The sequence below is a fragment of the Miniopterus schreibersii genome, assembly GCF_964146895.1.
Source record: "Miniopterus schreibersii genome assembly, chromosome: 19".
Lineage (NCBI taxonomy): Eukaryota > Metazoa > Chordata > Mammalia > Chiroptera > Miniopteridae > Miniopterus > Miniopterus schreibersii.
The window spans coordinates 9,366,139-9,379,620 of record NC_138119.1 but is presented as its reverse complement, the minus strand read 5'-3'; the positions used below and the strand labels follow the sequence as shown (position 1 = coordinate 9,379,620).

General features: G+C 41.1%; 1 protein-coding gene across 17 annotated transcripts in view; it reads left to right on the top strand.

Moving 5' to 3' along the window:
- Positions 1-13,482, top strand: part of PDE4DIP (phosphodiesterase 4D interacting protein) — a 190,042-nt gene that overhangs the window by 139,621 nt on the left and 36,939 nt on the right. For 16 of the 17 annotated variants that reach the window (XM_081120339.1, XM_081120342.1, XM_081120343.1 and 13 more), the window contains 10 exons: positions 171-308; positions 1,254-1,433; positions 2,568-2,762; positions 3,416-3,583; positions 3,718-3,799; positions 5,134-5,225; positions 7,833-7,949; positions 8,262-8,399; positions 9,384-9,496; positions 10,618-10,745. In XM_081120339.1, coding sequence (XP_080976465.1) covers positions 171-308; positions 1,254-1,433; positions 2,568-2,762; positions 3,416-3,583; positions 3,718-3,799; positions 5,134-5,225; positions 7,833-7,949; positions 8,262-8,399; positions 9,384-9,496; positions 10,618-10,745 — 1,351 coding nt within the window. Of the gene's footprint in view, positions 1-170; positions 309-1,253; positions 1,434-2,567; positions 2,763-3,415; positions 3,584-3,717; positions 3,800-5,133; positions 5,226-7,832; positions 7,950-8,261; positions 8,400-9,383; positions 9,497-10,617; positions 11,109-13,482 lie in introns of those variants that run through there. The other variant, XM_081120341.1, reaches the window with a different exon arrangement.

The following is a 13,482-nucleotide window of genomic DNA, read 5'->3' as shown; positions in this document are numbered from 1 at the left end:
ACAATGCTACGGACTGTTCTATCCACATAGGTCCTGTAGAAATCTGTGTCTACTGGGTTTGCTGCTTTTCAGAGTTGATTCTCCATTTCTTTATATTTGGGTTCTTACTGAAAAAGGGTGATGAGAATAGTGACTCTTACAGAGCTTTAGGATCCTTGTTTTCCTCGCAGCGGGCTATAGATGAGAAGTTCTCCACTTTAGAAGAAAAAGAAAAAGAGCTGCGGCAGCTGCGTCTTGCTGTGAGAGAGCGAGACCTTGACCTAGAGAGACTTCGTGGCATCCTCTCCTCCAACGAAGCTACCATGCAGGTAAGAGTGCACTCTGCGTGACTCGGCATCCCTCTCTCACTTGTCTTCCTGAAGCATCAGCCCTTTGATCGTTTTTCTGAAAACCAGCGTGTTTGCTTTATAAGAAAAAAATACAAAAACAAAATTAATAGTCATTAGTTTCATCATTAGAGATTAGGAAGTGAAGAGTTTTAGCACTTTCATGAGCTTTGAAGGGGGAGCCAGTGAATATGGATTTCTGTACATGGTTCTAATTAATTTTTTTAAAATCTTTTTTTAAAAAATATATCTTTATTGATTTCAGAGAGAAGAAGGAAGAGGGAGAGAGAGAGAAAAACATCAATGATGAGTTGTCATTGATCGGCTGCCTCCCGCATGCCCCCTACCGGGGATTGAGCCTACAGCCCAGGCATGTGCCCTGACTGGGAATTGAACTGCGATCTCCTGGATCCTAGGCCGATGCTCAACCACTGAGCCATGCCCGGCCGGGCTCTAATTAATTTCTAATCCTTGTCAATATCTGTATACTTTTACATAAGCATTACCAGGGCGCAACTGTTACATTGTGGTTTTCTCATTAATGTTTCATACATGTCATGTATGATCAAAATCAGAACATTTGTTTATTTTATTAATATTTATTGTGGGCTATTTTGGGATATTTATTTTGGAGCTGATGTATCTGTCTGCCTCTTCTTACAGCAGCTCTTCACTTCCTGTATAGTACAGCCTACTTACTCCAGAATGTCATTTATCATGTATATTTATCTCTCTACAAGCTAGATGAGAGTTTCTAAAAACAAAAAATAGATTAGTATGTCATTTTTTGATTAGATACTAAGTTTTCTCCTTTTTAAAAATAGTTGATAATATAGGAGATAACTTAAAGGTAGATCGGGTTTCTTGTGTAACCTGAGGTGTGTGGGGTAGTGCTGGGACTTATCGCTGCTTTCTTTGTGACCGTAGAGTATGGAGAGTCTCCTGAGGGCCAAAGGCCTGGAAGTGGAACAGTTATCTGCTACCTGTCAAAACCTCCAGTGGCTGAAAGAAGAAATGGAAACCAAATTTAGCCATTGGCAGAAGGAGCAAGAAAGCATCACTCAGCAGTTACAGACATCTCTGCATGACAGGAACAAAGAAGTGGAGGCAAGACTTCAGTAACTTACAGGCAGTTGGTTTAGTGGTTGCACAATCTCTGTCTTGGGTTAGGACTCTTGAGGTCTGGGAAGCCAGTGACCCAAGTCTTTAATGCCATTCTGTGCCTAGGCAAGTCATTGGCTTTCACTGGGACTTTTCTCCCATCTCCTATAAACTCAGGAAAACTATATATCTTTCTCCAAGAGGTTGTGTGAGGATTAGTGAGTTCTAAAAAATGCACCTACAGAAGGGATTAAGAAGTACAGATTGGTAGATACAAAATAGTCACAGGGATGTAAAGCACAGCATTGGGAATATAGTCAATATTGTAATAACTATGCAGTATGTGGTGCCAGGTGGGTACTTGAAATACTGTGTAAAGTATATGATTAACCACTATGCTGTATACCTGAAACTAATACAAAATAGTGTTGCATGTAAACTGTAATTGAAAAATAAAATTAAAAAAAATTTAAGTGCACCTACAACGTGATGAATAACCTTTATTGGTTATGGTGCTCATGCTATGCCAGGTACCATTTTAAGAGCTTAATGGATATTAACTCATTGAATCCTCTCAAGTCTATGAAGTACATATTTTAACCCCTCTTACAGATAAGGAAACAGACTTGTGAAGTAACTTGTCTCCACCCATTAACATAGTTCGTAAGTGGCAGAGCCAGTGTGTAGCCCGGCACTATGTAACCACCAGGTGTGGTTAGTGTAGAAATGGGAGCTGTGTCACCATGCTAAGAGAGTGCGCATTGATTGTTTCCAGCTTATCATTTTGTGTTCGCCTATAAGGTTACACTGCGGAGAAAATAAATGAACTGAGTGTCCGTTTATTCTCATCTAATATTAATTATGTGCCCTGAGCCAATAGAGGAAGGACTTATTTCTGAAAACAATATGTGAGTTGCCATGATCAGTATTTTTTTGTATTGTTAGTGTGCATTCGCTGAGCATCTTTTTACAGCCTTCATGTGCAGGCTGGTGCTAGATCTGGGGAAACAAAAGCAAGTGAATCTTCAGAATCTTCAGAATCTCACAGCTCTTTCTTCTATGATAGACTCTTATAAGCCCTTAGATGTATAGTAGAGGGAATTCTTTCCTCCAAAACTTACCCTGTTTTTTCTGTCTTAGGATGTTAGCGCAACGTTGCTCTGCAAACTTGGACCTGGGCAGAGCGAGATCGCTGAGGAGCTGTGCCAACGTCTGCAGCGCAAGGAAAGGATGCTGCAGGACCTTCTCAGTGATCGAAACAAACAAGCGGTGGAACACGAAGTGGAGATTCAGGGCCTGCTTCAGTCCATGAGCACCAGGGAGCAGCAGAGCCAAGTAAGGACCAACGCACAGAGCAGGAAAGGGTCACCTAGTGCATTTTAGTCTGCAAATAGAGAGCACTGAACCTTGTAATGTGTCTGTTCATGTCATTTACAGTTCACTCTGTTAGGGATTTTTCCCTTCGATCTATTAGCGAGACTACAGTTTTACGTCAGTCATCAAAGTATGAAATGTGTTTGGAACACTGCATTTGGAAGGCTGCCCAACAATGCATGTCCCCACCCATTAACTCCATTGTGTACATTTTCTTTTCCTTAGTACTCTGATAATTTTGACACAAAGGGTTATGGGGTCGGGAATGTTTTCATTCTGAATTAAGACATGAGTAATATTTTGTATTTCCAGTCAAGGTGTGGGAAAACTTCTGTGTATTTTTTCTTCTTGTAAAACCTTAAGAGGAAAAAGAGATTATATTTTTTCAAAGCCATGATGAGAATAAATAATCTCATAATAATATGGGTTTTTCTAATGTTCTACCTAGGAGGGACTTTTCACTCATTGACTATGTTTTCTCCTGTAAATTGAAAGCAAGGAAACTATATTCTAGGGTCCCAATGGCTTCATAAATGGTTGGCTCTTTACAAATAACATCAGAACACAAATTTTGTTTATTATTGTAACTTTCTGATGTGTGATTCCCTTACTAGGCTGCTGCAGAGAAGATGGTACAAGCCCTAATGGAAAGAAATTCAGAATTACAGGCCCTGCGCCAGTATTTAGGAGGAAAAGACTTCACGATATCCCAAGTACTCACCTCTAACCAACCGGCTGAAGTTACCTCCATCAGCCCCCACCTCGGAGAGCAGATTGATCAAGTAAGGACTGTAGACTTGTGCAGATATTTGAGGCCTAAGTTTGATAATTAACTGTCTGAGAACATCCCAAGTCCTTGTCATTGTGATCACAGTGCCTGCATCTTCCTAAACCCCCCAACTCTTCCCATTTTCAGGGCTCAATGCATATGCTCTCCAGAGATGATAGCACATCATTGACTACCAAAGGGGATGCCAGCATACCCAAGTCCTCATTAGGTAAGTACCGAATTTCATTTCGTTACGGAATCTCTGTTTTCCTTCCTGTAATTCTCTGTTAATGTGTTTGGCCAAGACTCTCTTTCCCTTCCTACCTAATAGAAAAACCCAACTTGCATTCCCCTGAAAGGACAGAGACATGTCTGCTCTAGGAAGGACGCCCCTTGAATTGAGGTTGTTGCTCTGGGAGGACACGCAGTTTGGCCCAGGGAAGTCGAATCCTCCTTTTCAGACAGCTTTGCAAGGATTCAGAAACACAGGAGTAGTGTTTTCAGTCCTGCACAGCAGGACCTCGGGGCTGACACCTTGGTGTCTTTCAAGAAGGCTGAGGACGCGTGCTGTAACTTGACATCACCTACATTACCATGTTGGGAGGGGCAGACATTGTACACTGAGTTATTTGCCAGGCTCAGCTCCACCCAAGGGATGGTTGTAGACCTTGAACTCCCTAAAAACAACCACATTCTATGGATGGTAGGAGCAAAATTCAAATGGATGCCTGACCTTCAAATAGAGTCTCTGACCTTCACAGAGCAAAAGATTAGGATCTAGGGTAGCTTTGAGGAAGACATTCCCCAGTGAGTTCCGTGACTAATGAAGTGGTCATTGTAGTCCTATGATAAGAAAGGTTGTGGACGTATGATTTTTAATGATATTAAGAATGAAGAAACTTAGTGTCTGTGTTACAGTGTAGAGTGTTTTGAATTCCATAGATAAGTCATGGAGGTAGTCATTTTTTAATAGGAAACTTTATGCTGGCCAAAGAGTGAAGAATGCCAGGTTTGTTTAATTTACTCTCTATATGCCTTTTCTTAAAAAGTACCTTTCCCCAATTTATTTTCAAATTTCAAACCTATAGAAAGTGGCAAAAATAGTATATTGAATACCCCTATACACTTTTATTAAGACTCAGCAATTGTTAACATTTTGCCACGTTCATGTTATTTCTTTGTATGTACACACACAAAGATATAATTTTTTTTCTGAGCCATTTACAATTTTATCACAGACATCATGGCACTTTATCACTAAAATACTTCATTATCTATTTCCTAAGATCAAGGGCAGTTGCCTACATAACTACAGTATAACTATCACGCAGGAAATTTAACCTTTGTGTGGATATTCTCTGGTTTATTTCATCTTCTTTTTATAAGCATATAGGTTGCTTGCAGTGTTTTGCTTTTATAAATAACCCCACAAAGAACAACCTGTACGTATAAGTTGTTTTTTATTGTCGGAGAGTATCTTCAGAGTAAACTTCTGAGAAACGAGGCAGCAGAGATCGCATTATGTTGATAGTGCCTAAAACTAGCACTATTTTTCAATTTTAGGAGACTTGGACACAGTTGCAGGGCTGGAAAAAGAACTGAGTAATGCCAAAGAGGAACTCGAACTCATGGCTAAAAAAGAAAGAGAAAGTCGGGTGAGTTTTCTAGTCAAGCCTAATCTCTAAATTCCTGGGGTTTCTTTCAAAATAGTTTGTATTTAAAAGAGTTCGGTTCTCCAAGTATAGTATCTGGGTCCAAAAACAAGGTATGCCTTTTTTCTTTCTTTCTGGAGAAAAAAATATAAATCACTTCATATACACATTACCTCACAAGATGCTCTTGTTTTTATAAATGGGGACTCTTAAAACTTTGTAAGTGCTGAAATAACACAGTTTTCTCTGCCCATTGCTAACTGGAATAAAATAATTGTCAAGTACTTGGGGGTAAATGACAGGCTATATAACTGCTGCTTAGAATTATGACAGATCCATGAAATTAGTTTTGGAAACATGGAATAAGGGAAATTTGAGAATGAACAACAGTGTTTATTGTGTACTTGCTGTCTGCAGTGCACCGTGTTGGGTACTTAAGTTGGCACTAACGCTTACAGTTCTAGGCAAAGCGAGGGGTATTGGCTCTAGTTTATAGGTGAAGGAGCTGAAACACGGATTTTTTTAAAACATGGAGGTGGGGAGTAGTCACATAATTAAGAAATGCCAGAGCTAAGATTTAAACTCAGGTCTTTTGTGACTTGAAATGCCTTTTAAATGGTCATTTCCCAGAACAGATGTTACCCCCCCCATCTTTATGCTCTATTTCTAGCAATAGAGTTTTCATCAATTTTCTTAGAAGTGACCACTCAGCCTTACAGAACCTCTTTCCCTTCTGCCTCCCTATGCAGCCAGTTGTGTGTCCAGCTATGATGTGGAAGAAATATTGGGGCCACAGTAGAGTGTTACAGACGGAAACCAAAAGCCTTTATGTTACCATGGCATCTATGTTAGAAGATCAGTCAGTGTCACGGGTTCCTAAGTCAAGTTCAGCTGGCTAATCCGTATAGCTCCTCAGTCTTGTTCCACCTCTTTGTCTTAGGTCTGTAGTATAAAACCTGTGTTCATAGTTGTGATGAAGTTATCTTATTATACCTCTTAATGTCTCTTTTTACACCATTTATCTCCTTTCAAACAGACTTCACTTTATATGATTAAAGTTTGAGGATATGAAATTGTGTGGCATTTAAAAAATACCAGTTTTAAAAATCCCCTAGCTCCCCTCCCTTTTGGGGGGAGGCGGGCTCTGCCCTAACCATTAGCTGATTATTCATGTCAGATGTTTAGTTTTCATATGCTGTTCTTGTTTTTTCTATATATACTGGATTCAGAGCAATGTTAATTTTTTGTCTGGTCCTGTTTTCAGGATTACAAAATTATAATGACGAAATGTGTATTTTGAGTGAATGATATTTAGCTATATTATACCTTCATGTGTTCGTAACTACCAACTTCTCAGTTTAGCGTCTTATATTTATTATCACCTTTCCTCTAATATTCGGTATTTTCCAAAAGCCATGAAGATTTTCCCAAATTTTTACGCCCCCGCCCCCCACTATCTTGAGATGATAGTAGTAGTAGCAGTAGTAGTTGTCATTCATTGAGTGCCTGCTGTGTGCCAGGCACTTGAGACACATTTCTTCTCTTCTCACAAGCCCTGAAGAGTAGATAGTATGCCCATGTTACCACTGAGGAAATGGAAGCTCAGTTTGAATGTCCTGTCAGGGATATTATGCCATGATCTAAAACCCATGAGTGTCTGACTGCAGACCTTTATCATGCGGCAATGATGTTTCTTACTCATGCTTTCATTTTTCTTCAGTGGAGCAGATGCCTGGACATTTAATGGTAGAGATCTCTGAAGAGGGCCTGGTACATAGCACCCCTTTTTCTATAACCAAGTCCTGAACAAACTGAGAAATAAAGTGATGGCAGATAGTGTGATACTTTATCTACTGGGTTACTGATGGAGGCTTAGGTAAAGAACTGAACGCTTGAGACAAGTGGGCCTGCTAGCTGGTCCCCGGAATTAGGTAGACTTACCTACCCAGTCACAAGCAACACTGGGCTTCAGTAGATCTGCCTAGGACATATGGTTAAGCACCTAGTAAATGTTAACAGCCACGGTTATCATCATGATTATTAGTGAACTTTGTCATAATAGAATACTTGTCATTTTCTGGTGAGGAGAGATGGATGATACAGCACCAAAAGTTTAGGGCATACACTACTAACATTTGCTAGGACTTCATGGGTGGTGGTGTGTTCTTCCGTCAGGAGACAGGTAACTTTGGTGATGTCTTGTGATATTAGCAACTATTGATGCTCGATGCCTGTATCCATTCATTCATTAAGGGTTGCAAAATGAAATTACTCCATCAGTTTTTCATCATCTTTTCTTGTGTAAAGAAAAACTCCATCTATTCTTGCATTTGCTAATGGTGACCATCTTTTTATGATACATAAAAATTCATTAATTCAACAAATTTGATGTGTTATTAATGTTGAGGAAATTGGAGGACATCATTAAAACCACTGTCACAGTTTCCCATAAAGCATCCTTGGGTGCCACACTGTATGGTGTATCGATCTGATCCAGGAGAGCACTGTTCATGATCTAGTTTTACTTGCATTACTAACTCCATGTTAAAATATAAATGTGATGGATACTGCTTTCTCAGCCCACTGACTTGTGAATTCTTCTTTGCACAGATGGAACTTTCTGCTCTGCAGTCCATGATGGCTGTGCAAGAGGAGGAACTGCAGGTGCAAGCTGCTGATATGGAGTCCCTGACCCGGAGCATACAGATTAAAGAAGACCTCATAAAGGTCTTTCAAAGCTTTCTAAAGACTATTGGAAATAATGGCAGCTCAGGATACCTGTAGGGCATCTACAAGCAACATTTGGATGCATTGAATCCCTTGGCCAGTGCTTATTTCTTTGATACACTCTTAGAGTCTCTTGATATTACCACCTTCTCTTTGACTTGTATCAGAGTTACTAAGACTTCGTTAAGAATATATCATAACCTTCATGTAGCTTACCAATATCCCACTTGAAAGCATAGCAGACTATTTTAGGAGCATTTGCCCCTTTGCCAAATAGTGTTTTTATTACTCTTCTTGTTTTTTTACTTCTAGGACCTGCAGATGCAACTGGTTGATCCTGTGGACATACCAGCTATGGACCGCCTGACTCAAGAAGTCTTGCTTCTTCGGGAAAAAGTGGCTTTGGTAGAATCACAGGGTCAGGAAGCTTCAGGAAACCGAAGACAACAAGTAAGTTACTGGAATACTCACCTCATTTTTACTGTGAATTAAATAATGGAAAAGCTGTCAGTCTCAGCTGTGAAAGGGTCTGTTGATGGAATTTCATAGAGAATCTGCTGTAAAGTGTCCTGCCTGGTCGGTGGCAGCCAACGAGCCTCCTTCGTGACACTTGTGATTGTGAAAGAAGAGTTCCTTTCTGTCACACACTGTCAGTTATCCCTCATCCTGGAGTCACGTCTCAGCTGAATCCTCATCTGCCTGCATTTAAACATTTTTTTTTAATGGTTAAAGTGTTTCAAAAAAGAAAAGAAAAAGACCTCTGCCTCTGTCCCAAATTCTTTTGTAGTTCCTACCCCATGTCTAACCTATTATCAGTGGTAAACTTTTCAAAAAGGCCTACTTGCCTGTGCTCCTGGTCTTGCCTGTCAGCCCTCTCTCTAACTGCTCATCTCACTCCAGTCTGGCTTTTAACTCTTCCAGTTCACTTAAACCGGTCTCTGTTGGTCATACACTGTCATAGCACTTCTTCTTGATAGCACTTATTAGAGCTCACAGTGACACCGTGACAAACGCGGTTCCCCCGACTAGACAGTAGGGTCATTCCTAGAACAGATAAGAAGGGGCTCCGTAAGTGTTTACTGAATGAATGGAGACGAGTAAGTCCTGTTATATGTTCCCCTTGCACCCTTCCTCTCTCCCTTCCACTCCTTTCTCTCAGCCTCTTTCCTATGATTCTGGCTCCTCCCTGTTTTCTACTTTCTTCCATGTTTAAATTCTGCCTCATAGGGTTTTAAAGATGAAAAAAGGTAATGCATGTGACGTTGATTTAAAAACTAAAATACCATGGAAAACTGAAAGTAATAACAGTAATAATATAGTGAGCTTCCTCTTAGTCACAGTACATGCAAATACATTCCTTTGGTGTCTTTCCCAGGATTAACTGGCTTCATGTCTCATGTCTCCATTTGCACATTTCTTCAATTCTTTTCTCAGCTGCTGCTGATGCTAGAAGGCCTGGTAGATGAGCGAAGTCGGCTCAACGAGGCCTTACAAGCAGAGAGACAGCTCTACGGCAGCCTGGTGAAGTTCCATGCCCATCCCGGCAGGTAAGAGAGTGGCCGCACTGGTTCTCCTTTCATTCTCATTACGCTCAGACGCTTACGATAGTGAAGAGGGGGAAAGAAAGCAGAGACGGCTGCTGGGACTGCCCAGTCTGTCCTCGGTCGTGTGGATCACTCAGAGCCCGAGTGTCTAAGTCTTAGGTCAGTCATACAGCTATTGCAGATTTCAAATGAGAAGACCTGGCAGGTGTCTAAATAATGCCTTGCATATAGAAAGCGCTCAGTGTATAGGCCTTTTATTTCTCTGCTCCATGCCCTACTAAAGGCGGCTCTGTTATAAGACTAAAGCTATAAAGGGAGCCGATATCCATTGAATATCATTGAAGAAACTATACTGTGATGGCAAATATCACCCCAGGATCACTGATAGCCGTCATGAGGAACCTGTATGCTTGTACCCCTTGATTTTGGGTCATGTATAATTTATCGTTCTAGTTCCTTTTGTGTCCCACCCCCAACCCCCTTTTTCTGCGTTTTGCCTTCCCTCCTAGCCCCTTTTTCTCTTTCCTGATTTTTATTCTTTCATTATTCAGTTTCTTCTAGTTTATTGTTGAGTTTAAGGTTTTTTTCTTTCTATGCCAAGCAAATGAAGGTAGAATATGACCCCTTGATTGTGTTACTTTTTAAAAAAAAAAGCCTGGATCTTTAGTCTCTGTGAACTGGATTCCTTTTCAGAGCACTGTCCAAGTCTGGTTAAGAAACAAGAAAACAAATATATTCAGTAACAGTTTTACTTGGCTCAGTATTGCTTCAGTTTGCGTTTAGCTTTTCCTGGGTTTTGGTTTTTCAGAAACTAACACTCTTAGTCAAATAATGAAATTCTCTTATGTGCTATAGGGGTGTGAGATAAATCTCGGGAACTGTGATTTTATGTGAGATTGACCCAGAGCCTAGGATAAAGGGACAGACTTTAAAGAAAGGAGCAGGCCTTGCGAATCTACTGGCAATGACCACAAACACCGTAACAAAGACTACATTCATTTACTGTGTCCTGAGAACAGTTACTGTAGAAGGTCTCCTGGCATTGATGGTTCTGTGGAAACACATGTGGACTCATTACTGTTGATGGCTAATCCATTTTCCTTCCATGTGGCATGTTCAATCAGCTCTGAGAGAGACCGAATTCTGCAGGTGGAACTGGAAGGGGCCCAGGTGCTACGCGGTCGGCTCGAAGAAATTCTTGGAAGAAGCCTGGAGCGCTTAAGCCGCCTGGAGACCCTGGCCGCCAATGGAGGTGGGCAACTGGAGAGTGTGCGAGCTCGTCACAAGCATGCCTTCTGAGCACTGGCGGGTCAGACTGCAACCAGGACGGAAAACCGTGTTCGTACTAACCAGAGAGAGCCTTGCCTGCCCTGGGCACCATTAAATGGTGACTAACTAATGATAAAACTGGTACAAGTAGCATCAGCTACAAAGTGAAACTCACTTTAGTCCGCTTGAATTTCACAGTGCATATCTATCTCTGAGTTGAACAGTGGAGGTGACAATGTATTTGCACATTTTACATCATTCCATTTTAGTTTTCATTCTTTCCCCAGCCCCTCCTTCGGATCCCCTCATCCCTTCTCTGGGCCAATAAAGTTTATTCCTCCCCCTCTTTCACAGTCCGTTCCGTATGTTCCATGTCATGTCATAACTGCATGCGTGTGTGTTATTTTTGCCATTCAATCACACCTGCTCTTTGAGGGAGAGTAATTTAAAGTTTCAAGATGGGAGAGGGATTGAAAGCCTCTAAGAAGGACTTTGCAAAAGTGGTATCATCCTTATTAGAAGGTAATCAGAGCCAAGTCTTGCCGTGGTAGACTCCAGTATTGGGAGGCCCAAGTTAAAGAGCGGAGGCAAGGACTAATCACGAGGTGACAGTAAATCTTACCTCTGATACTGGTTCAGGGTTGATTCTTGGATGACAGTGAAATTAGATTAGGAGCAGGTTAAATTCCATTACATTGTTTTTCTTTAAGCCAGGGGTATATTATTTAGTTAGAACATGACTTTAAGAAAGCTCCTAGGTCTTCCAGAGTCAGAATTCCCTAAGTAAAACGACAATTTCAAATGAACGCCCCCCTTTAAATTTAGTGTTTCACCAAGTCAGTCAGAGGAGTGTATTGCTTGTCTGTTTCAGCTGGATGGAGTCCTGTTTTTCTCTTCTCAGTGCTTCTACACCCTCCATATTAAAATCTGCAATAGATGCCAGGCTTTGAGGTGTTAGAATGGTTTAGAAAGAAATGTCACAGATGTGTGTTCCTAGGTTTTGACCATTGTCTCAGTGCTTCCTTACGGCCACATGACAGTTGTAAGGACAGGGGCCCTGGAGATTGTACTTCTGGTGTCTCCAGTGTCTACAGTATAAAAAGTAACTAGGATCACCTGGGAGTTTTGTGGGTTCATATGAGGTTTCTTATTTCGTTGGGTGGACATTTCTTAGATTAGAAGCTGAGAGTCCAGTTTTTAAACATGGAATCCGGTGAGCAGGGGCTGAGGCTTTCTAGCCCTGCACGTGTGACTGTGGACTTGCTCTCTGAAAACTGGGTGGAGCACAGTGAGTTTCCTGCTTCCCCTCCATTTTTTTCCAGGACACTTTGATTTCTTTCACATTCATGTGTTGACATGGCTTGCCTGACATCTAAATTCCATCCAAGAGAAACCTAGCATTTTCTGATGAAGCATTTTGCATAGATTGATAGCCATAAGCCTTCCTCTTCCTGGAAGTGCTTTCCAGGTTTAATGGCTTCAGGGAGGAAAGGAGTCATTTAAGGATGGAGATAGGAAATGTAAGCAGAATGGTGACACTTGTGATTTCAGAAACTTAACGTTAGCTGCCATGGCTGCTTCTGTCAACCCCGAACAAAAGTAGGCATTTCCCATGGTGTCTTGAATGTTTGCTAAGTGTTAGGAATATTAGGGTAGTTGGATGAGTAATGAGAACCCCAGCCTCCTATTGAAAAATTATCAAAGTAGACTGGGGGAGAGTGGATGTGAATTTCTGGTCCTGGTTTGTATTCTGAAAAGACCAACTTGTTACTTGCTTTTGATACTGGTCTTTGGAAAACATTTTAGAAAATTAAGTGCTTTAATGGCAAAGGCTAAATTGAGAGTTTGATCTGGATCCCCTAGATGCGACTGAAAGGCGGCACTAGCTTTCTGGTGTGATGGTAGCTGGGGCGAGGCTTGCAAACAGCGCCACCTGCGGGGAGCTTGCTGGTCTGACACTTCCACGTGCTCATTTGACGTCTTACTAGGGAACAATTCGGATGTGTTTTGTTCTGTAACCTGCATATGGGTGATGCTGTGACTGACCGCATCCTTTATAGCTTCATTCTTATTTAGCATGATATAGTAGTAGTCCTTTCTCCTACTAGATTATTCTACCTGGTCAGGCGTTTCTCAACATTGCCATCGTTTTAGGTGAAGCATCGTGTGCTTTGCTCCTAGGACCTTGTGCCTGAATAAAAAAAATCTCGAAAGAAAGTGAATGAATTAAACTCTTCCTCAGGTCATAGCTGTTTAGCCAATGTTATAACTTCTGAAAAGACAAGATTGGGCTATTCTGATATCGTCAGCATTTTCGTTTGATGGGATGTTTCATCCTTACCACCACCCGCCCCTCTCCCACCCACTTCGTGTCCGTCGGTTGTGGGCAGCAGCAGTAGTTTTGGTACTTCTGCTTCCTTATTCAAATGTTTAAAAGATCTGTCAGTGCCGCTATGTGTAGCAAGAGCTTTATGAAAGATGGAGAAAATCTTGATCTGTGTAGGATATTAGATTTTAGCTACAGGACGTTCTTAGAATGTCCTTTAGTATATTAACTTGCACATTTTATATGTAAGTGATCTCTGTGGCAAATCTTTATCAAAGACCCATCATTATTATGTTTGTTTATGCTCCTAATTCAGTATCTGATCCTGAGAAGTGTGGCTTATAGCTCTAAAGCAGTTCACGAAATTGATTTCGGTTTTCTCTGTCTTCCAGCT